The sequence below is a fragment of the Octopus sinensis genome, unplaced genomic scaffold, assembly GCF_006345805.1.
Source record: "Octopus sinensis unplaced genomic scaffold, ASM634580v1 Contig10964, whole genome shotgun sequence".
Classification (NCBI taxonomy): domain Eukaryota; kingdom Metazoa; phylum Mollusca; class Cephalopoda; order Octopoda; family Octopodidae; genus Octopus; species Octopus sinensis.
The window spans coordinates 874,828-898,078 of record NW_021832231.1 but is presented as its reverse complement, the minus strand read 5'-3'; the positions used below and the strand labels follow the sequence as shown (position 1 = coordinate 898,078).

Here is a 23,251-nt window from a genome sequence, read left to right as displayed (position 1 = left end):
AAATAATTTCGAATTCTTTTAAACATTTCAAATGGATTACTTGTGTATATCAAACGCAAGAAACAGATTTAAGGATTAAGAATCATGCCAAAATCATCACGATGCTTCAAATTCTGAAATTTATCGAATATTGTTTGAAGAAATTCTCGTGGAGGAGTCAAATCAGCCTGGTTCTGAACCATTATCGGATCAAAAAATTCTGCAAGATCTATATATAGGTAGATCCATACATCTGAAGATTTATGGAGAAATGTTGGGACAAATACAAATCTAAATAAATTCTTTAAACACATAACAACCTATTATAAACATCAATGACTGTTAAAATACATTTATAATTATTATTAAGGTTGAAAAAATCCAAGAATCTCTTCATCTGCAGTTGCAAAACAATTGGAATCTTATTTTGATATTCAAATATCAAAATCTACAATAAAAAAGACACAACATGAATGCAATTTATATGGCCGAGTACCTCGAAGGAAACCATTATTGTCAAAACGGCACAAAAGAAACCGTTTACAATTTGCAAAAAAATATGTAAACAAAAATATGGATTTTTCGAATAGAATTCTGTGGTCAGATGAGACCAAAATCAATTTGTTCGGATCAGATGGAATTCAGCATGTGTGGCGCAAAAATGGCGATGCACTAAATCAAAAATGCATAGTAGCTACAATGAAACATGGCAGCGGAAATATAAAGATATGGGGATCTATGAGCTTGGAAGAACCTGGTGAACTTTATATCATAAATTGGATCATGAATGCAGACATGTACATTAATATACTTGAGGAAAAAATGATTCCCTTTATCAACGATCATTCAGGAAATCCGATTTTCCAACAAGATAACGATCCGAAGCATACTGCAAAAAAGACTAAAAGTTTTTTGACTGAAAAAAAATCTTACAAATGGACTGGCCGAGCATGTCGCCAGATTTAAATCCAATTGAACACCTATGGTGCTATTTAAAAAGAAAAATTGAAACATTTGACGTCACAAATAAAAAAAATCTAAAAAATTTAATTATTGAAGAATGGAAAAAAATTCCAAAGGAAATATGTATCAAATTGGTGGAATCAATGACCTTGAGACTAAAAGCAGTCATCAAAAATAAAGGAGGGCACACCAAATACTGACTTTTTAAATGGTGTACTATTTATGAGCCGGCAATTTTTCATGTTTTTGCTCACAGATATAAAATAAATTGATTTTTGGTTTTAAAAAAAATAAAAATCATTAAATTAACTTTAATAAGAACTAAATTGCATAAAAATAGTTTAAGTAATTAATTATTAGTATCGAAAATTGATTTTATTTGTCAAAAAGTCAAGGGGTGTAATATTTTTGGATTATACTGTACCTGTCGCCAAGTAAATTCGGATTCAGACCGGGAAGATCAACGCTAATATAATATGGAGTCATTGGTGGCTTACGGTCGTATATCAGAAGTAAAGAAAAACAATGTAAATTCTGGGAGTTGATCTATCAAAATCGTTCAACTGTATCTGTATAGATAAATTATTGCGGGTCTTCGAGGATATTGTTGACGGAGACTCTTTGCTCGCAGTGAAAGTTAAGACGGGTTATTCGGATAAATTTACCACCAGGATTTGTACTCCGCAAGAGGACTCTCATTCACCAGTTCTCTTTGTAATCTATTTGGAAGCTGGGTTGAGGAACGTTAGAAAGGAATTGCATCACTTAAATAACCATTTTGTGGAACACTGACGACATCGATTTTGTGTCTAAAGATATGGAGATTCCAAGATCTTTAGCGGATAAAGCCACAACAGTTCTGAAGAGGTGGTCCCTGAATCATGTGGAGTATCTGGACAGCAGGAAAGTTATCTCGTTAAATCTTCAGATACGCTTCTACAATGCGAAAACCAATCCTATTATACAACTCGGGAACATGCAAAATATTGAAAACGGATTAGACGCTTATCATAGAAATCAATTGAGAAAAATTGCGGACATCAAATGGACAGAGATTATCAAAAACAACTATCTATACAAATTATGCAAGCCGATAAGCAAAGAAGTTGCTACCTCACGCTGGAGACTTTTCGGAATAGACAAAATAATTTCTTGCAATCAAATCATGGAAGATTAAAATCACGGAATTGGATTTCTGGGTCGGTCAAGATGCACGCTTTCCTTCTTCCCGGATGATGATTACGCGAGAATTGTCGGTCAAATTAAAACTGGTGACGATTTTGAAAATATTTGTAAACAAGAGAGGAAAGGGCTAAAGGATTAACAGGGAGGATAGTTGAGAGTAATAGGCACTTAGGTTCTTATGGTGCTATTAACTAACTAATTTAAGTATTAAGTTCATGAAACAATAATTTAAATCAATATAACGAACAGTTGAAATTTATAATTGTTACATGAAAATAATAGTTGTGATAATCAAAGGATTTTATTTTGACGTCTGAGAGAATAAAAATGTAGCCAGTTGCCCCTTTTCATGCACTTTCTCGACGCCATGGATCATGACAAAGCTTTTGCAGAATAAAAACAAAAAGAGTTACCAATTGCCAATGTCACACTATATAAAATAATATTGTTTAATTATTATCGTCACGTATAATATTTAAATAAAATAAATGGGCATCTCCTGGTGGTACATTTCTATCATTCGAAAATAACCAGCCATTATTTAATAATTAGTGTTGTGGTAATCACCGGGGACGCGTACAGTGATCGTCGTCCATATGACGTCCTGGTAGACAAAATAGGAAATCTGCCCAACCTCCTAGTCAAATCCCCCATGAAGGGGGAACTGGTGTACTACTACAGTAAATTGGCACAAAGTACCCCCGCCCTTATAAGACACAGGACCCAGTTTTGTGTTATTCGAGCACTCCGAATTCCCCACATGGACATTCGCGAAATCCCTGACTGGGCATTCCTGTGCCTCCGTCACTAAAAATTTCCGCAAAATAGTGGACGGGTTAGAGGAGGCCTACACCTGTCTCCGTCACGGAAAACAGGACGTGGTCAAACTGGCGGGGACTGTGTTCAATCTGCAGGACTTCACTGTGGAGGTGGACTGTGTGTCCGTCCAGGAAGGGTACCGAGGAACACTCGTCCGAACGACCTACGAGCCATGCGACAGTGTGGGCATGTCGAGGACACTTCTCGCTGAGTTTCTTCAGGATTCCATCGACATCTCTACCGAGGACGTGGAGTACTGTGCCGGGTCGTCGCCCAGTGTCTTGGCAAACAAATACATTGATAAACTCGTTTTTATGCGTAATCAATAAATGTGTGATTTAATCTAATTTTATTATATATATTTTTAATTTTAAAATTGTGATCTACCCTGTCGAGAATAAATGCTACATATATTGGGGGAGTATTACTTAGAATATGGAAAATGAGTTAAATCAACTGTGTTTGTAAAGTGTAGTGACGATAATCCACGAGATCTAAAATGGGCAATAAAACGACCAGAAAGTTGAAGAAGGCTGGAAAAAGACCGTCGGAAAAGAACTCGCTGAATGTGGTGTCGAGATGGAATAAGTAAAAGAGAAATGCAGCCAAGGATAATTGGACAGCGAGAAACCTAATCGAGTAGAAATATGAAGGGAAACAGCAAAATGCCGGCAAATCCCTTAAAGCAGAGGAGTCCCCAACATATTCCAACCAAGAATGCACCAATTTGTTTTGAGAGGTATATTAATCGTCCTTTCCTCATTCGGTGTATTACCTTGGCATGCACAAAATAAATGACTTTTAAATATTTAAATAATTATTAATTTTATTTTATTATAACATTTTTAATTTTTACTCATATTTAATATTTTACAGCCATTTTTGTGATTGAAATATAGAAATATTGAAAAATATAAAATACAAATATTTAAAACGTTTTGACTATATTAAAATGTTTTTTTCCTTAATTTTGATTATTTTAAAATATTATTGTAAATTGTCTGTTGTGGTCATGGCTGATTATTGGAAAAGCCACGAGAAGAAATACTGCGAATTCTGTCGCTGTTGGTTTGTGAACAACAAAGCTGTAAACACAACTCCTAAACATTAAAGTGTGTCCAATTCCACGAAAGTGGCGAAAAACACAAGGAAAACGTCAGGAAACGAGTCGACCAAGTTCACATACAAATCATCCCTTTAGTTGAGAAAAAACAAGGCTTTGGAAGACAAAGAGAAGCTAAACGAAAGACTAACCGTCCTCCGAGTGGAGCACGTAAGAAGTTAGATATTCACGTGTAGTCCGCTCGTCTGTCTCTGCAAAAGCCAGGGAAAGGAGTGGGGACGACAGTCAAACAGTATTACAACGAATTAAACAAAAGTATATCAAATCCGTGACCCAAAGTCACCGACGAGCGGATTCATCGAGAAATCATCGAAAAGGCTTCCCGGACCAACTGGTGTGAGATCATCAACTCGAAGGGACAGAAGTGGTTCCGCAATGTGTCCACAGGGGGTGAGTGTTGGTCATAATCAGAGGTGACCCTTTCCGTGCCCTTGGTGTATCTCACTCTCGAAGAACACGCCATTGTCTACCCGGACATGCCTTCCAACGACGCCTCGGCCAAATTTGTCCACCACCACCCCAAAAAGCGCCCACGGCGGGCTAAAAATGAGGAAGTCTCGGTTAAAAAAGAGGGTGGTGATTTCGCGGAAGTGGAGCGTGTTATGAAAGCCCACAAGGACAAGGAAGAACAGGACTTTGTGGATTCCGTGGCCGCAGCTTCCAACAAGAACAAGTCGTTTTATGGGGAATGGCAGGTTGTGCCTAAAAAGTGGGGAATTGTTGACTGACGTGAATTAAGGGAAGAGGTTGATTTGGAGCTTCCGACTGAGAGTGTGTTCACTCCGCGCTATGGCTCCTCGGATGTGGCGGAAACCGTTGTTCCTCCTCCTGATCGTTTTACCGTTGATTTCGCGGAGATGAAAAGTCGCAAATTGGGGGGAAAGACGGTCGAGTTTAAACCTCGAAAATCCATGAATTCGAGGAACATTAAACAGAGGGAGACTTAGTCATATTTAAATACATATTTGTGTTGAGAAGAGTTTGTGTTGGTTTGGTTGTTAAGGAGGTGGATTAGTTAGGACAGGCATTCTCAATCTTTTTTTGTTCATCGCCCCCTTAGATATTTTATCGCCCCCTTGTCCACATACAATTTAAAAATTTTTGGGCATTGTCCCTTAATTGGTTGTTTTTTGTATATAACTCAAAAATCAAAATATAAAATAATAAATCACATGTAAAAAATTGAATTTTTATTAAAAATTATTAGTGAGACCCTTGATACTAAATATTCTATGTCGAGTTTTAATTCTGCTCAACTTTAGGCGTATATCGCCTCTATAACATACTTCCAGCCTATTTCTTTCACATTGTGTATTATGATTGACAAAACTAAATCCACTTTCACTAAATAAGTGGTAGGGAATGTCAATAGTACATACTCATTTCCTTCCATAAATTTGGAAATTTCATTTGTAGATCTTTTGATTTCCAAAATTTAGAGATACCATCCTGTTGAAATCTGTGAATATATTCTTCATTATATTTCAATTCAATTATCTCTTCTTGGATTGTTTCATTCATATCTTCTGGCACACATGAAAACGGATCAATCATCCATGCTTCAAATTCCAAATCAAACAAATCTTTGAATCTAAGAGATATATCCGCTTCTAGTTCCGTCAAATGTTAACAATATGTCATAATATTGTTTTGACTAAAATATTTACTTATCTCAGATAGTTGTGAAATGTTTCCAACTGATTTATAGAAAAATTATGTTGATAAAGCAATAATTTTCTTGCAAATGTTTTCATTATTCTTTTGCAATCAATCATGTTGACAAAATTTCCTTGAAGAAGAATAGTAATTTCATTAAATTTTGTAAAAATCCAATTCAAATAGAATATATCATTTTATCGTGAAATTATCTCTTCTACCAAAACCAAGTCTTCTTCAGTCTGCAAAAATGCGACTATTGCATCGTAAAGATTAACAAATCTTTCTAAAGCATTTCCTTTTGAAAGCCATCTTACTTACGTGTGTAATAAAAGTCGAATAAAATCTTCACCAGCATCCTTACAAAACTTTCTAAAAAGACGATCACATTTGCTTCGTGTTTTTATTCTGTTAATTGTTTTAATTACAATATTTAAAGATTGATGTAAATCAGGACATATAATCTTCGATATCCGGGTTTGACATTTTATCCGGGTGCTTGCGTTTTAGATGATCCTGTAATCATGATGGCTTCATCACCTCATTTGAGAAAGAACATTGACAAATAAGACAATGAGGCTGTTTTGTATCTTCAGTACTTGAATAAACCCATATTTTAAATATTCGTTTTGATAATGACGACTTTTCTTATTTGAGCGAGAAGACATCTTAGATACCAAACAAGAATGTAAAAACAGTGTGCTATTTTAAATATAAAATTTAAGGATAAACACTATAGAAAAAATATTAATAAATCTGAAACATTATTAAAATTAACATGTATAAATACTTGTATTATATTTAAATTCGAATATTTTATTAAATATATAATTCGCACAATATAAGGTAAATTTATACTGGAAATATTTTATTAAATATATTATCGCCCCCCTGTAAAAAATTATCGCCTCCTGTACAAAATTTTCGCCCTTAGGAGGGCGATTTGCCCCCGGTTGAGAACACCTGAGTTAAGACATTACTTAGTTTGATTAGAATATAGTTCTTGGATTGCTTTTTCTAATTAATTATGAGTGAATAAAGCCATAATTAGTCACACAATCAAAATACGAAATTCGCACAATATAAGGTAAATTTATACTGGAAAATGATCCATGTTCTCTCAACTTGTCAAGTCTATTATCTCAGAAAAGGTCAGTGATTGTCCTTCACTGCCAGAAACACTTTTTCTCAGATCGACTAGAGATCGGAAAGGGATCTGTGGGACTTTATAATTTTGGGAAAGTGATTGGAGTCGGTGCATCCAGTGTGATCCGCCAGGGCTCTCACTCTCTCTGCAAAGGTGACTGAGGCCACCCAACCCCTAGCCGCTGTCGCCATTAAAGTTATCGTAAAGGAAAAGGCAGGAAAGGAAGCCGTCGAGAAGTCGCTAATAGAAGCAAACATCATGAAGTCTCTCGACCACGAAAACGTCATCAAATTCTACGAAGTCTGTCAGTTCTACGTGATTTAGGCTTTTGAGACCATCAGTAAGATGTACGTGGTGATGGAATTGGCCACTGATTCGCTTTCCAGAAGAATGAAACAAAGCAGTCACCAGAACGATCTCGATGTCCTCGAATATTTCCTGCAAATCCTCGAAGGGGTCGAGTATATAGTAATCGTGTAATCACACACATTTAGCATGGGAAAAATATCGTCCATTTAGATCTGAAGCCAGGAAATATTTTGTTGTTTCAGGTCGGAGAGAAACTCGTGTTAAAACTGGCAGATTTTGGGCTCAGTGTTCAGCTTAAAGAGTCCTGCCAATATTTGGATCAATTCGTCGGGACCATATGCTACATGGCTCCGGAAATATTCCTCCGTGTCGCCTACGACGGAAAAAAGACTGATTTGTGGTCATGCGGAATAATTCTGTACTACATGATTAACGGGAAAAAACCATTCTTCGACCTTGATGACAAAATATTGAAGCATTTGGTGATTAGCGGGACATTTGTGATCCCTAAAAACATGCCTCGTTGGAGTCAAGATGTAGTCATTGGATTACTGAGACACGATCCTGAAGAAAGGCTGGGAATTGATTTAATCAAGAAGACTATTGACAAATATTTTGAAATCAAATCGGATAACTTGAATTCCAAACTCAATCTCCATCAGATGGAAGACGAAGTATTCACTAACAGTGCTATCGAACAATATGGAGTGGATCTCAACACGCTCATTCAAAAGAGGAAAATCAAGGACCCTCGGAATTCTGTAGCAGGACTTTACAATATTCTACTCCATCAGAAACAAAAGGCTCGAATGCAAATGGAAAGCACTCATTCTGCCTCTAAAATTTATAAATGGAGACAGTCAAAAAACAAAAAGAAAACCGTGTTTTGCTCAGTAATGTGAACCGCATTTTTAATTACTTTAATTTATCCTTTTTTAATCGCGAATTTCATGTTTACAAAAACTGTTTAAAGAATTAATTACTGAGGGTTTTAATTAATAAAAAAACTATTCAAATTTTACACGTGATTTGGACGATGAAGATAAAGCATCACGAATCGCCGACCACTTCAAGAGACAACTCTAAACAGACGACACTTATACACCCACATTCATTGGTCATCCGCGAGGCTTATTGAACGAAATAACACCCTCTGAGGTATGAACAATAACAGAGCTGCAGGATATGATGGAGTCCTAGGAGAACTACTCAAATACGCTCCCAACAGTCTAGCGAGCTCTTTCACACAGATACTGAACAAGGCGTTTGCCCAACACTGCCCACTTCCAATTGGGACAGGAATAATAATACCCTTCCAGAAACCGGGCAAACGACGGGGACCCTGTGGAAGTCTAAGACCGGTTGTACTAGTCACCTCTCTAAGGAAAACTCTATCGACTATTGTTCGAAGCCGAATATCAAGATCAGTTGATCGTTATCTTTCTTGCAGTCAGAGTGCCTTCAGGCCTGGAAATGGGATTAACGTCAAACTAAGTGGGATTAGCGGCTGCATCAAAAGGGTCGAATATACATATAATTGGATGCATCTCAAATCTAGGACTCATTTACTATGAAATCCGAAGGGGAGCTTTTAAAAAAGAGCAGGCTTGTAATTGGATGAAAATTTGTTTGAGGCAAGCACGGATTAAACATGGTGGTCCAGTTATTATGGTGTTGGACAATGCACCAGCTCACAGTGGTATCGAAGAAGTTCTTCGATTGGAAGAATTTAATGATTTTCACATTCTTCGTCTCGGTCCGTACAGCCAATGCTTACCCCATCGAAAATGTATGGTCCAAAGTAAAACCTCACGTAAAAAAGAGACCATCGCTTCTAAAAAAAACAAATTTTATTCCAACAAGGAAAAGTACCAAAAAGTCAATGATTAATAATAATGTGTCCTCCGTGTGCCTTATAAAGCTCAATGCTTCTTCTTGCATGCTTTCAGTTAATTTTCTCACAAATTCCATTGGTATTTCGTCCCAAATTTTTATGATATTTTCGCATAAACCTTTTTACTATGCAGCTTTTTTTACTCAATTCTTCCTTATGTAGCTCCACATGTTCAATTGGGTTCAAATCTGTGATTGTGGTCCACAATTTAATAATTCAATTTTTTTCTCATTCAAAAATTGTTTTGTTCTCCGTGATTATGACAGGGACCAATCTTGTTGGAATATAAAACGATTTAGATATACAGCAGAATTTATTTTTTCATTTACTATAACCAAATTCCCCTTTCCATGATAGGAAATACAACTCCATACCATAATTTTTCCACCACCAAACTTCAAATTTGGCGTTAAATGGGCATGATTAAGGCTTTATTTTTTTCTAAGCAAAATTTTCTTTTTTAGATTAAAAAATTTCAAAGGAAGCCTCGTCACTCTATGTAACAGTTCTCTCCACGTTTCATTGCTTATTGCAGAAAATATTATTGAAACCTCGTATCGTTTTTCACTATTTTTTTATAAAAAGGTTTTCTTGTACACACATGCTTTGTAATGATTTTCATGTAGATAATTGCTTATTGTTTTTTTGCAGACAACTTTTCCTGTAAAATCGAAGACTTCTTTCAGGTTGGCCAGTGTTTTTTTTGGATTTTCTTTCACAATGTTGACAAATTTACAAATATCTGAGTTAGAGAGCTTTTTGGTGTTCCAGAACAGGTATACAATCAACAGTCCCTTTTTTATTTAACTTATTCAGAAAATCATTGAGAATCGAAGTTGGAATATTCAGCCTCCTCAACAATCTTCTTTTGTGTCCAATTTAATTGAATGAGTGCTAGAATCTTTCCTTTAGTGATTTTATCAAGCATTTTTTCAAATACCTAAAAATTGGCTTAGCAACAGGCTAACTAACAAAAAATCCGGTTTTTTAATACACGCTAAGATTTTATCAAGATCAATTATTCAAATATATATTATAATTTTAAAAATAATAAAAAAAATACAGCAAACGATTGCTGAAAAGTAATTTAAAAATTGATGTACATTTAAAAAAATACTAGTAAAAACATGCAAACTTGAAAATCCGGTTTTTTATTACATGGAGTGTATTTCCTAGAAATGTTGGAACCCCACAAGGGGACACACTATCGCCTATATTATTTATCGTCTATCTGGAGGCAGCTCTGGGAGACCTAAGAGTAGAAATTGGATGTATGGACAACCAAGTTGTGGAACTCATATACGCGGATGATCTTGATTTTATTATGGAGGATCGGAAATTAATAGAAATTATTATGGAGAAAGCAAGAACAATTTTCGATAAATGGTCACTCAAAGTCAATGAAGAGAAAACCGAAATAACCACCGTCGAACGTATGCCAACTCGCATAGATGAGAAGTGGCGAAACGTCCGAAATCTCGGATCTCTTCTTGGCGATTCTGAAGATATTACCAGACAAAAAATATTATCAACAATTGCACTTAAAAAACTTCAATCTATCTGGATGAGAAAAAACCAAATTTCGACTAAGATGCGCCTACGATTATATGCTGCATTTGTCCAACCTGTCCTCATGTACAACGCAGGCACTTGGGGAACATCAAAGAAAAACATGGAGCAACTTGACTCTTTCCACAGGGGTCAACTGAGAAAACTCCTTGGCTATTCGTGGCCGAAGAAAATATCAAATGATAAATTATACAGGTTAGCTAACTGTGGGCCTATAAGTCTAAATATACTTGAAACCAGCTGGCGCCTGTTTGGACATATTCTACGAATGAAGAAAGAAACACCTTGCAATATGGCCATGGAAGAATTTTTCGGCCATTCTGAATACTCTAAATATAGAGGACGTCCAAGAGACTGTCTTCCGGGAATACTTACGAAGGAATATGCTATGATCGGAGGCCGATTGAAGAATGCAGATGATCTGGACGAAATCGGAAAGAGGGCAAAACGACGGAAGGAATGGAAGGGGCTAACGACAAGAATAGTTAAAAACATGGCACAAGCGAAACCATGAACTTTGTTTACTGGCAACGCGAACGTGCATTAACTAACACGTGATTTAAATTCGAAATATGCGAAATGACTCGAAAGGATCCATTCCCAAGAAAAAATAATTACAGTAGACTATCCATTTAACGAAAAAAAATTTAACGAAAATATTCATTTACGAAAGTCAAAATATTTTTTTACGTTTTTCCTTAGATAAATTCAAAAATAAATTTTTTTTTCTTTGTATTAGTGAATATTTAAATATATTTAACGAATATTTAAATAACGAAAATTAAAATTTTTGATAAAATTTTAAAATAATTTTTCCTCGCTATTTCTTTGTAGTAAGGGTGAACAATATGAAGAAAAAAAGAAAAACTTATTAAATTCAACAAAAACTGGAAGTTATTGATTTCAAGAAAAATAATCCTGATGTTACTCAAGAAAATTTGGCTCAGCGGTTTAGTATGCCTATTGAAGTGATCAATTCAACGTTGAAGAAAATGCAATTGTATGGATCAAGGCGTCACAAACAAAAAAAGAATATTACATTTAAAAGTTGGGTAATCTTCAAGTTTCGACCAAGTGTAAATCTCGACATATAAGCAATAGATTTTAATTATTTTTTCATTTTTATTAATTTAAATTAATTTTAATGGGATTGTCTATCGGATTGTCTGGATTTTATATTTTTTCTAAAAATAAAAATTAAGCCGAAAAAACATATTTGTTAACTATGAGGAGCAGAAATTCTTGGAATATCTTCTCTTTATCAACTACCGAGGTCCGCCACGTGAATTCGTCCAAATAAGATTCAAATAACGATCGCGATGTTCCTAAAATAAATTTACGAGTTTTACCAAATTACCTTTTTAGCTTTCTCTTCGCTCGCATCCATGTATTCTCAATATTTTGAGTATGGATGGAGCGGTCCAAAGGGTGAACAAAATTTTCGGAGTGATTTATCACAGAATGTGAATAAATCCCTCCTCCAATGTGCGCAATCCCACTATAGGCTGCCCAACCATCAGTAATGATATGGGTGCCGGGAAGTACGCGTCGAACAATGACTTCATTGAGTGTTTCCGCTGTCCTGTAAAGGATAAATGGAAAAAAGAACCTGCAACTTCTTCAAAAAAGCACTTTCTTGTTTCCCTGTCTATTCCGCCCAATACCCAATGGCCTGGTCGCCAATGACCTCGATGGTACTTTCTGTGGAAAAATTTGCACTCGTCTATTTCCACTATCGACTCTTCTAAAAATTAAAATTAAATGAATTACGCAATGTATCTTCATTAACCACGAGTCCCCAAGTTTAATTGGAGCATTTGCAAGAGACACCGTAATAAGTTCTCTGCAAAAGTTCGTCCAATCTGTAATCGTATTTTACGAAATTTCTAGTTCGTACGAGATGCGATTTCCTTGGTAATTTACGTAAGCATCAAAATTTTCTCTAACGGTAAATGACTTCCTAAAATTAGTTTAAGGATGACTTACCGGAAAACCAGCTGTTCGTTCTTATACTTCGAGAAGTATTGCATTGAATACATAACCAAATTGCGTTGTCCACGTTTCTTTTTGCCTTAGATAAACGGCAGCGTCTCTTTGTGAGAATATAGGTCTTACTTTACAGAGAACGCATTTCATTGTGTTAGAGATCAACCGCCTCTCTGCGCACCAAATTACACACTTTTCTATATTATCGCCGAAGAGCCTGTATAGAGACAATAACCGGTTATATTCCTGCATTATTTGCTCATTAGACTTGATTGCAGCCGCATCAACAATAGAAAAACCCATTTAAAATTAGACAATCCCATTAAAATGAATTTAAATTAATAAAAATGAAAAAATAATTAAAATCTATTGCTTATATGTCGAGATTTACACTTGGTCGAAACTTGGAGATTACCAAAAGTTGTACTGATAAGATATATGAACCACTATATGCATGGATTCAGAACAAACGTTTCTGTAATCACACCATAACTAATGAAATGGTACGCGAAATGGCACTCAAAATTGCTCAACGATTTTATATTGAAAATTTCAAAGCATCTCATCCATGGATTTCACGCTTTAAGGAAGAGTATAAAATAAAAACACTCACGATTTCTGGAGAAGAACAATTAGTGGATCCCGTTTTGCTTATAGATTCATATGAACGCTTTGCAGCCATGTTAAAAAAATATGGATCGAAAAATTTTTACAACTGCGATGAAACTGCCCTTTTTTCAAATGTACTCCAAAAAAACATTAGTTCTTGACTCCGAATCAAGGGCTTCAGGAAAATTTTCTAAAGAACGAATAACACTGTTATTATGCACAAATATGGAAGGAGATAAAGAGCATCCGTTGGTAATCGGAAAATTCAAAAATCCTCATGGTTTTAAAAATATTAATATGAATAATCTTGGGATTCAATATGCAAATAGCAATAAATCTTGGATGACCAGTTTAATTTTTAAAAACTGGGTTGAACGGTTAAATTCCAAAATGAGTGTGGAAAATAGAAAGATTTTGCTTCTTTTAGATAATGCGCCAGTTCACTATTTTGATGGCGAATTCAGTAATATCGAATTGTATTTTTTTCCTCCAAAGACAACATCTAAGATTCAACCAATTGATCAAGGGATTGTGCATTCATTTAAATCGTTGTATAAAAAAGGAATGACTAGAAATTTGAGTATGGGAACAAATATAGGAACATTGTCATATACAGATGAACTTACCAAATTCAAATTAGTGAATGCTCTACCTTTAATTATTGAGGCTTGGAACGAAGTCACAGTGGACACTATCAAAAATTGCTTTAACAAGGCATTAAATAATTGGGCGAAGATAGATGAAAAAATACTTGAAGAATCCACTGACGAAAAAGGTATTAAATTTAAATCACCTTACAATTAAAGATAATAAAAGTGAAATTATGATTGAGTTTCCTGTCTGTGCACCTGTCGTCTGCGAAGAAAACGCGTATCTTGATACAATACAATGTGAGGAAGAAAATGAGCATGAAGAAATAGATAGCACAAATGACAATCCCATTGGTTATGCAGATGCACTTAAATATTTGGAAAATATTAAAAATATTTTTTGCAAGAATCTGGTGAACATATTCACCTAATTACAAATTTGAGAAATATATTGGCAAAAATTAAAAAGAAGGAACCTAAAATTACCGATTACATGACACATTTTTAATTAAACAATTTTTTTCGTTAAATTCATTTAACTAATGCTCAATTTTCATTTTCGTTAAATGAATAGTCTACTGTATCTGAATCCTTCTCAGTAAACGTCTTATGCCTCAATCTCCTAAAGTATGTCCTGGTCATCATTGGCTGTAGACGCAACAACAAATTATTATTAAAACCAAGATCACCGTCCAAAACATAGAACTAATTAATCAGGTGATCCCGACTTCTCTGAGGATGGTCCTCATCTTTGCCTGGTGCTGCTCCCTAGTCCCGACAACAATATCTATGAGGGCGCGGTGGTGGAGTTTTAGGGCCTGTAGGCTTATGGTTCCTTCCCAAGATTTCTTTAAATGAGGCGATGGATAGATGTTCATTCGGTCCTTGTAGTGTTTTCCGAAATTTGTTGAGGGTTTTTTTCACTGACAAACCCTCCCACGCCCCACAAACATAACTAATGGAGGGTTCGAAGTATTGGCGGTAGATTGATTGGCGTGTGGGGAAGCTGATCCATTGTTTGCATTTTCGGAGGAACACATTTAAGATGTTCAGTTTCTTTATGCAGCTAGTTGTACATTTTCAACTTGTTGGGATAAACACATATGACTATCATAAGTAGGGCCAACATTTTTTTAACCTTAAAAATTGAAAAATTTAACCTTAAAAAGTTAACTTTATTAACCTATAAACCAAAATTTTTAACCTTAAAATTAAAAAAATTTAACTTTATTTATTCTCAGGTTAAACCTGTAAAGTATAAATAAGAAACAATAAAATACTTCAAAGACTATTTATTGAAAATGGACATAACATAATTTTCCAAATTTTGTGTAGCAAAGTTTCTGTTTGACCTTATAAAACTCCTAAATTGCGAAAAGCATCGTTCGATAGATGCCGAGGATGGTTGACAGTTTTGAAGTAACGAATAATCTTCCGGAGAGATATTTTTATTATCCATATTAATAATTTTAGTCATATCGCTCTCTAAAATTCTCTTCTCTAAATATTTTTTGATCCCTGCTTCATCCTTCCCGAAGTCAAGTGTACTTAACGTCGAATATGCAAATTCTATTGTACATTCGTTACTTTCAAGTTGTAATATTTTCTTTATGAAATTAATTACTATATGAAAAACCTGGAATATGTGAATAGTTATGCGAAATTGCACATGAGCTTTTTACTAGTTTTTCACTTTTCAATGCATTTTTGGTGGCAGTCACTAGTATTCCTTCGTCCTCAATCAAATCAAAAATTTTAATCACTGAGATTAAATTTCTTGAATAAAAAGATGCAGCCTTTAACCAGGTGCCCCATCTTGTCAACACAACTTTCGGAGGAATTCCAATTTCATAAAACAACAATTTTCGGTTGTGGTTCTTCCTGACAGAAGCTTGCACGCTAGCTATCACATCATCAACTTCTGGATAAGATTTTCTGACCTCCATTGAACAATTATGCAAAATATGGGTGACGCAATTAACATGAAAAAGATTGGGATATAAATTTTTTAAAATTTTCCCGGCTAAATCATCAATTAATTAAAACTATACCGGATGTCATATACCGTGCAGCATCGGAAATGAAAAGCATAAAATTATCCCGTTCAACCATAAGGTTTCGAATAGAATCATCAACGATCTGTGCTATAATATTTTTTGTTGGCGCGGATTCGATTGGCTTGAATGAGACCAAATAAGTAATTGTAGGGAGTTTTATTGATCCCATCAAAACGGCGACATAACGTTTGTTTCGAATTTGAGTTTCATCGGTTATTGTAAAAATTTTTTGTTTTCTAGAAAATAAACTTTCATGGAATACTTGAATTTGTCCCTAAAAGATCCTATGTATTCATTTGCAATATACAGTATAACCTCCATTTGGGGCATCAATTTTGAAAAATTGCCCCAAAAATAGAGGTTTCCCCAAAAATGGAGGTCTGAAATTTTCTTTATTTTTATAAAAATTTTAATAGTTTTAGCATATTTTTCATTAATTTATAAATAAATAAAGTATTTTTAAGAACATTTAAACATGTTTTCCACTAATTTTATTGATAATTAGAGTATTTTTCAAGTAGAAAAAAATTTTTATTCTATTATACACGAAAATAATGTTATTTTGTTTCCTGTTGCAGATTTCTTCATATGTATGCCCAATATTTTTCTGAAATTGTAATAGTCTTTTAACGCATCGGGAAACAAACGGTGAATATTCTCTCAAGGTTATTCATTGCTGTTATCGTGTCCAAGTTTGAACAGTTGCATTCAGTTTGGTCATATATTGACTCATCATTATTTTCTTCTTCATTTTCAGCAATTACGTCTGCAATTATCGTGTCCAAATTTTCTTTCTCACTGTTAACTAAAAAATTTGAACTAGGAATCTGTTGCCGACAGTTATTAATTGTTTCCCAACAATTCGTTATTGTTTCAGGATTTAAATTTGCCATGTTTTTCCAACAATTATTATGACATGACGAAGATTTATTTTTTTTAAATTAACAATTTGTAACTCAACGTCCTCAAAATAAAGAGTAAAATCCAATAAAGCGTTAAGATAATTGGACTTGAAAGATTTAATAATACCCATGTCTAACGGTTGAATTAATGAGGTTGTATTTTTTGGGAGAAAAAACAATTCAATGTTGGAAAGATGGATATATTTGTGACAGCTTGCGTTATCAAGTAACAAAACAATTTTTCTCTTTTGCGTAATCATTTGTTCATTTGTAATGGTGAGCCATGTAATAAATATTTCTGATGTCATCCAACTGTTTTTAGATGATGAATATGAAACTCCATGTTCTTCAGGGTTAAAGTTTTTCATACAACGTGGGGATTTATATTTTCCTACTAACAATGGCTTCAATTTTCGCCACAAGCACTGACCGACAAAAGAATAGTGAATTTTTCTTTACTCCTTTTAATTCCGAAACAATCTTCATCCGAACTTACAAATGATTTTGAAGGTATCCTTTTAATATATAACCCAGTTTCGTCGCAATTAAAAAATTTTGAAGACCATATTCTTTTACGTATTCATCATACTTGGAAAAAACATATCAAGCGAAGAAACGTCGGAAGAGTTTTTCTCTCCACTAATTGTCTTAAATGACAACATATGTCTTTTCTTAAATTTTCCAACCAGCCATTGGACCCTTTGAACGCCGAATAATTCAACATCCTTGCTACTTTGGAAGCAATATTTTTTAAAAGAGGACCGGACACAGAATAAATTCTTCCCTTGTCTTGGTGGTGAAAGCCTCAAAAACAATTTTATCCAATTTTTGGGATAAAGTATGAGGAGAGCGTTGAATATTTCTGGGAAAATCTGTTTGAACAGCCCCAGTATTAAAAAAATTGAGATAATTTTTTTTAATACGTGACACAGCGCCTAAAAACTTACATAATAAAAAAACCTTTACTAATTTTGTACTATCTACAATATCTCGTTCAGTAAGATGTTTATTTTCACTTAATTCCTTGGCAATTTTGATCTTTAACTCAAGACTAAGCTTACGAGCCATAACAACAAGAATACAAAAATTACACGAGGCTTCCAAATGAATTTTATATAATTAATTTTAATTTTAATAGCAAATATGTATATAAATTAAAAATCCTGTGCCCCACTTAGAGGTTCCGGTAATTTCTAAATTTGGAAATTCGCATAAAAATTAACTTTTCAAACTACCCCAAAAATAGAGGTTTCCCCAAAAATAGAGGTTCCCCAAGCCAGAGGTCTGCCCCAAATGGAGGTTATACTGTATTTTGCACAATTCCTTGTTTGTGATTGCGAAGGAAGGGAAATTTTGTTACTTTCGAAGAGATCAACAAATAAAGGCATTGATAATTTATTTAGCGGAATGTCACATTTCAGAAAAGCCTTAGTCACCCTCAAATTCCAGTTTCCAATTTCAGATTCATCTAATTTTTGTTGGCTAAATGTAGTCAAACGATCTATATATTATCGAAAAATCCTTACCAACGAAAGTCTTATGTTTCTTTGATATCCTGTGGAGGTTAACAAAATGCTTTTTCGAGCACTTTACTGTCGTTAAGCATAGTTTACATAGTTTACAAAAAATTTAACCTTACGATTTATTTTTTTAGCTTATTAACTTTATAATTTGACTCTAAATATTTAAATGAAAACGACAAACAATTAAAAACATATATTTGTTAAGGGTAAACAAAGATTGTAAAAAGCAGATTTTTTAAAAAATTCAGTTCCCTTCCACGAACAGGAATCCTTCTAAACCAATTTGGTTAACAATAGTCAACATGCGTCGAGGAGGTGCAGTGCGGATCAACAACAAGGAACATTCCTTTGGCCGAATCTACGCCGATAATGTTATAAGCAAGTTGGCCTCCGCCTGTGGGTTAGAAGGCAACCAACCTATCATTACCGGACTCCCGACTTGACTAAAATGCTGATATAAAGATTTGAGGATTGTTTTGAGTCCATTTCCGTTTGGTACGTGCAGGATTCTATAATCAATCTATAACAAGAAATTTTGATATACAAACATCAAAGTAGTAATTCAAACATAAGCCGACCTCTGTTGACCCTATCCATTCTTCTTGTCCCACAAATTTAGAAGACTTGTCACCAATCTCGACCAATGACTAGATCCTAACCACAAAATAAAACAATTTGAATCTCCCGAATACTGGGGACTTCACTTGGGCCCGAATATCCCTGCAAAATGTACCAGGAAATAATCGTTTGGAGAGATCTATAAGCACACCCCCACCCACGGTCATTTTCAGCACCACACAAATAATGCCAGTATTCAAAGTCCCCACGAATAGTTTTCTGTGACCGGGGATTGATTGGAATGTTCAAATGTGGAGACATTTCACGGGCGGAAGACCTGAGAAGACAATTCCCCTTCTTGAAAGCCGGGAAATTCCTGGAAACTGAAGATTTCTCGTGCAGCGATCGACGAATTGAGACTGCCCATCTGATTTAACATGACAACCAAAATAGTCCTCGTCTTCGTCAATCTCTCTGGCATAGCACATAGAATATGTCATATTCTCAACCAAATATAGACAGAACATGGGCGTCACCAGCACACCCTTCTAATTCAAAATAATGGGGGCTCGTACATCCTTATAATATTTGGAAACCAGTCGCCTAGCCTCCTCTGTCTTGTCGGAGAGCCCCTCGACCAAAATGGAATTAAGATCATTCACATTTAATGTGCTGTCAATTGGGATCACATGGTTAATTTGCAATGTTGTGTTGCACTCTTTACACAAATAAGGAGTCTCTTTATTTGTGTTGACGGAGGCCTGTATGTAGGACTAAGGAATATGGGATAGTAGTACTATTCTATTTCTCAGCTTTAAAAGGTTTCCGGTTTTACAGAATTTGAGCATTTCGGAAATGGAGAGCATATCCGATAGGAGCTTGCTGGAGTGGGAGAAATGAACTGTGATTTCCGCATTTTGTAATCTGGCCTTTGCAAGTGTGATCTGTGTATGGAATTCTACCAAGTTTGCATCGTCGACAAACCCTCGATGGTTGTGGCAGTCATCGGAACAGAACATGAGGCCACAAGAATAACCATTAAATCACGTATTTTTTAATTGTGAACAAGAAAATATTTATATAAACAATATTCAGAAATATCAAGAAATGACTGCACAAAGTCAAAATAGTCAGCCTAAAGTGAAGCGATGAATTAACAATCTGACGTTTAGGTGACGGAATCGGGGTAATTAGCTTAATTGAGTAGGCAATTATCAATGAAAATTCAATTCTTCACCAAATCTTCAACCATTGACATTAAATAATTCTTCAATCAAATTTATTTCCCCACACCATGTGGAAATTCTACTTTGAGTTCACATTTGACTGTCACCTTGATTCTTTTCAAGAACACGTGAATTTGTGAAACCGGTGGGACTCAGGACGGATTGGGAGATGTGTGATAATTAATTTATTGCCAACCGAAATCAATAGTTGGACGTATTAATTAAGTATTAGTTTAATTTGATGCGTATTTCTATTGGATATGCTCGAAAGAGTAAAGAGCCTCTTCTCCAAGAACGTAAACTCATTGAAGAAACAAGTGTCTAATTTCTACGGAAATGAAGACAAACAAAAGTATTTGGTCTTGACGATCGTCTGCATGTCTCTATTTCTGGATAACATGCTTTACATGGTCGTGATTCCTATCGTTCCAAACTACATCCAAAAGTTCGACAACGCGACTGTCAATTCTACGAGTAGTGAAATAGTCTCCGGGACGAGTCTCAAGATCGGCGTTCTGTTTGCCTCCAAGGCCATTGTGCAGTTACTTGTCAATCCTTTGTCGGGGACATTGCTGGACCGAATTGGCTACAACCTGCCTCTCATGTTCGGTCTGGTCGTCATTTTTATTTCCACCACAATTTTTGCGTTTGGAGAATCGTATGGAATTCTATTTCTGGCTCGGTCTCTCCAAGGAGTGGGATCCGCCTTTGCCGACACTGCTTCGCTGGCAATGATTGCAGAAAACTATCAAAATCAAGTCGAACGGTCGAGAGCAATGGGGTTGGCCATTGCATGCATATCCTTCGGGTCCCTCGTTGCCCCACCTTTCGGAGGATTCATGTATGGACTCGCCGGGAAGGAACTCCCCTTCCTCACGCTCTCTCTAATCGCCCTTGTCGACGCTCTCCTGCTCTACCCCTTCGTCAGAACGTCCCTGGTGTCGAGACGGCGCAGAATCGAGTCTTTCCAGTACACCCCCATTTACCGTCTCTTCCTCGACAAAAACATCGCCATCTGCGCTTTCTGTCTTGTATTGGCCAACGTATCTCTGGCGTTTCTCGAACCAACGATATCCACTTGGATGGACAAAATAATGAGCACCTCCGAATATGAGATCGGGTTGGTGTGGCTCCCCACGTTTTTCCCTCACGTGTTCGGGGTGTATGTTGCCTACAAATTGAACGAGCAATATCCCGACAAGAATTGGCTGATTGCGATGGTTGGCCTCATCATAGAGGGGGTTTCGTGTCTCATAGTTCCATTCTCGACTGTTTACGCGTCCCTGATGTTCCCTCTGATGTCCCTGTGCTTTGGTATTGCTCTGGTCGACACTGCTATTTTGCCACTTCTGGGCCAAATCGTCGATTTGAAATATTCTGGCTTGTACGGCTGTGTTTATGCCATTGCCGACATTTCGTATTCAATTGCATACGCTCTTGGCCCAGTCGTGGCAGGCCTGGTAATGGGCTCGATTGGGTTTATGTGGCTCAATGTCCTAATTTTTCTATCCAACGTTATTTACGCTCCAGTCCTTTATTTTCTGTCCCCGACACATAACTATAACACCCTAGAAAACGACAAGCTCGAAATCGCCAGAGCTGATTTTGAACAGGCCGAGGACTTTTAACAATCTAATATTCTAACTATAATAAATGTTGTACTGTTACGACCAAGCGGCAAAAATACTCGATTATAAAAAAAAATTTAGTAAATACAATGAACTATTAAAATTTAAAGTCAAAATTTGATAATTTATCAAGCTCTTATCACACAATATAAATTTTAATACGCCCAAACAAATAAAATTTTAAAACCCAAAAAATCAAAAAAGGAAATCAAGTTAAAATTTCTTTCCTTGGCGAACTAATTGAGCGAAGACAGGATCCTCGGATCTAAAAACTATTAAAAAATTTTAGACAGTAGAGCCAAATTATCTGGAGAGACGTTAATGGGACAGAATATTTCAGCACTATTATAAATTACAGAAACAGACAGTAAGTTTGAATTCTCCAAGTACTCCCTCGTCAATCCATCAGCATGTACATCATTTGTGTAAATGAGTTCCGTGTTTTGTTCACACTAGAATTATACAAAATAAACATTCCTTAAGATGGTGACTCCGATGGTCTGAAGTGTTTTCATTGCACGTCTAAATACATCTAAGTGTAAAAAGACCCATTTAGGCATGACCATTGTCATTGGTCAGCGCCACTTAACCTTAAATAGTGTCAGTCACGCACTCAATCAAACTTGATAATCGCAAATATTTATTTTGGCCACAAAAGAATAAAAAAACTCAAAGTTTTGAAAATCAAATCTACAGATATCACTCTTGATTTTACCGAATAAGTTTTCTTTTCCAAGGTTTCAAGTTTATCTGAAAGACAAATAAACTTTGATCCCCATAATTCTTTACATGTCAAGTCCAATTGTTCCATTTTGAACTCAGCTGCGTTGATTTTAAATGGCAATAAGTTCTAAGTGCTTACTTTATCACATAGAGGATTTAAAACGAACGATGCAGCTGCCTTTTCTTTCAAAAATCCCGAAACCTATAAATATTTAAACATTCAATTTGAATCTATCTGTATTCCCTTATATAAAAAAGAAGATTTTTAAAATAAATTTTATTTATAGTTTGATTATCTTCTTCCAAAGAAGTATGACCTCCTTGAAAACGAGCTAGGGCTGATACTAGTGTAAAGTCCATGTCATTCCGTGTGTGATGATATGGGATGGACTGGTCATTAAATACCACAAGGAATATTTAAGACAGGTTGGTGTAGATAAGTCTCTACAGGCTTATATGCAGTCAAATGTTCGTAAGAGGATTCTGAAGAGTGTCTCGTTTGATGCTCGCCGATCCAGTCCTTTCCTGAAATTCCTTGCTTGATTGCACCTTTTCGAAGGTCTACAGTGCCAGAGAAGAGGAGGAAGAAAAGAAGGAGGTGCGTGGAAGGCCATCCTCTGCTTACTTTGAAGGCTCTGGATTTAGTTAGGTAATTAATTATTAAATTAGTTTCTTTTAAATAATAAAGATCTTTTTTTCCAAATATTGACTTAGTTTATAAGAATGTAAAATATCTTGTAAATTTGGGAAATTTGAATTTAGGCAGAGTGGAAAAGATTTATATTTATTTCAATACTGAAAAAAG

The 23,251-nt window shown here is 35.4% G+C and overlaps 5 protein-coding genes across 5 annotated transcripts; all 5 read left to right on the top strand.

Moving 5' to 3' along the window:
- Positions 1 to 3,958: 3,958 nt before the first annotated feature.
- On the top strand, positions 3,959 to 4,245 carry LOC115228751 (WW domain-binding protein 4-like). Its single transcript, XM_029799262.1, has 2 exons — positions 3,959 to 4,018; positions 4,060 to 4,245. Exons 1-2 carry the CDS (start codon positions 3,959 to 3,961, stop codon positions 4,243 to 4,245), a joined length of 246 nt encoding a protein of 81 aa, XP_029655122.1.
- A 2,592-nt stretch (positions 4,246 to 6,837) lies between these two features.
- On the top strand, positions 6,838 to 8,083 carry LOC115228750 (serine/threonine-protein kinase NIM1-like). The gene is made up of 3 exons (XM_029799261.1): positions 6,838 to 6,876; positions 7,026 to 7,172; positions 7,424 to 8,083. The coding sequence occupies exons 1-3, from the start codon at positions 6,838 to 6,840 to the stop codon at positions 8,081 to 8,083; spliced, it is 846 nt and encodes a 281-aa protein (XP_029655121.1).
- A 4,924-nt stretch (positions 8,084 to 13,007) lies between these two features.
- On the top strand, positions 13,008 to 13,400 carry LOC115228747 (tigger transposable element-derived protein 6-like). Its single transcript, XM_029799258.1, has one exon. It carries the CDS (start codon positions 13,008 to 13,010, stop codon positions 13,398 to 13,400), a length of 393 nt encoding a protein of 130 aa, XP_029655118.1.
- Positions 13,401 to 13,464: 64 nt separating this feature from the next.
- Positions 13,465 to 14,043, top strand: LOC115228746 (tigger transposable element-derived protein 6-like). The gene has a single exon (XM_029799257.1). The coding sequence runs from the start codon at positions 13,465 to 13,467 to the stop codon at positions 14,041 to 14,043; it is 579 nt and encodes a 192-aa protein (XP_029655117.1).
- A 6,312-nt stretch (positions 14,044 to 20,355) lies between these two features.
- Positions 20,356 to 21,723, top strand: LOC115228745 (vesicular acetylcholine transporter unc-17-like). Its single transcript, XM_029799256.1, has one exon. The coding sequence runs from the start codon at positions 20,356 to 20,358 to the stop codon at positions 21,721 to 21,723; it is 1,368 nt and encodes a 455-aa protein (XP_029655116.1).
- Positions 21,724 to 23,251: the final 1,528 nt, after the last annotated feature.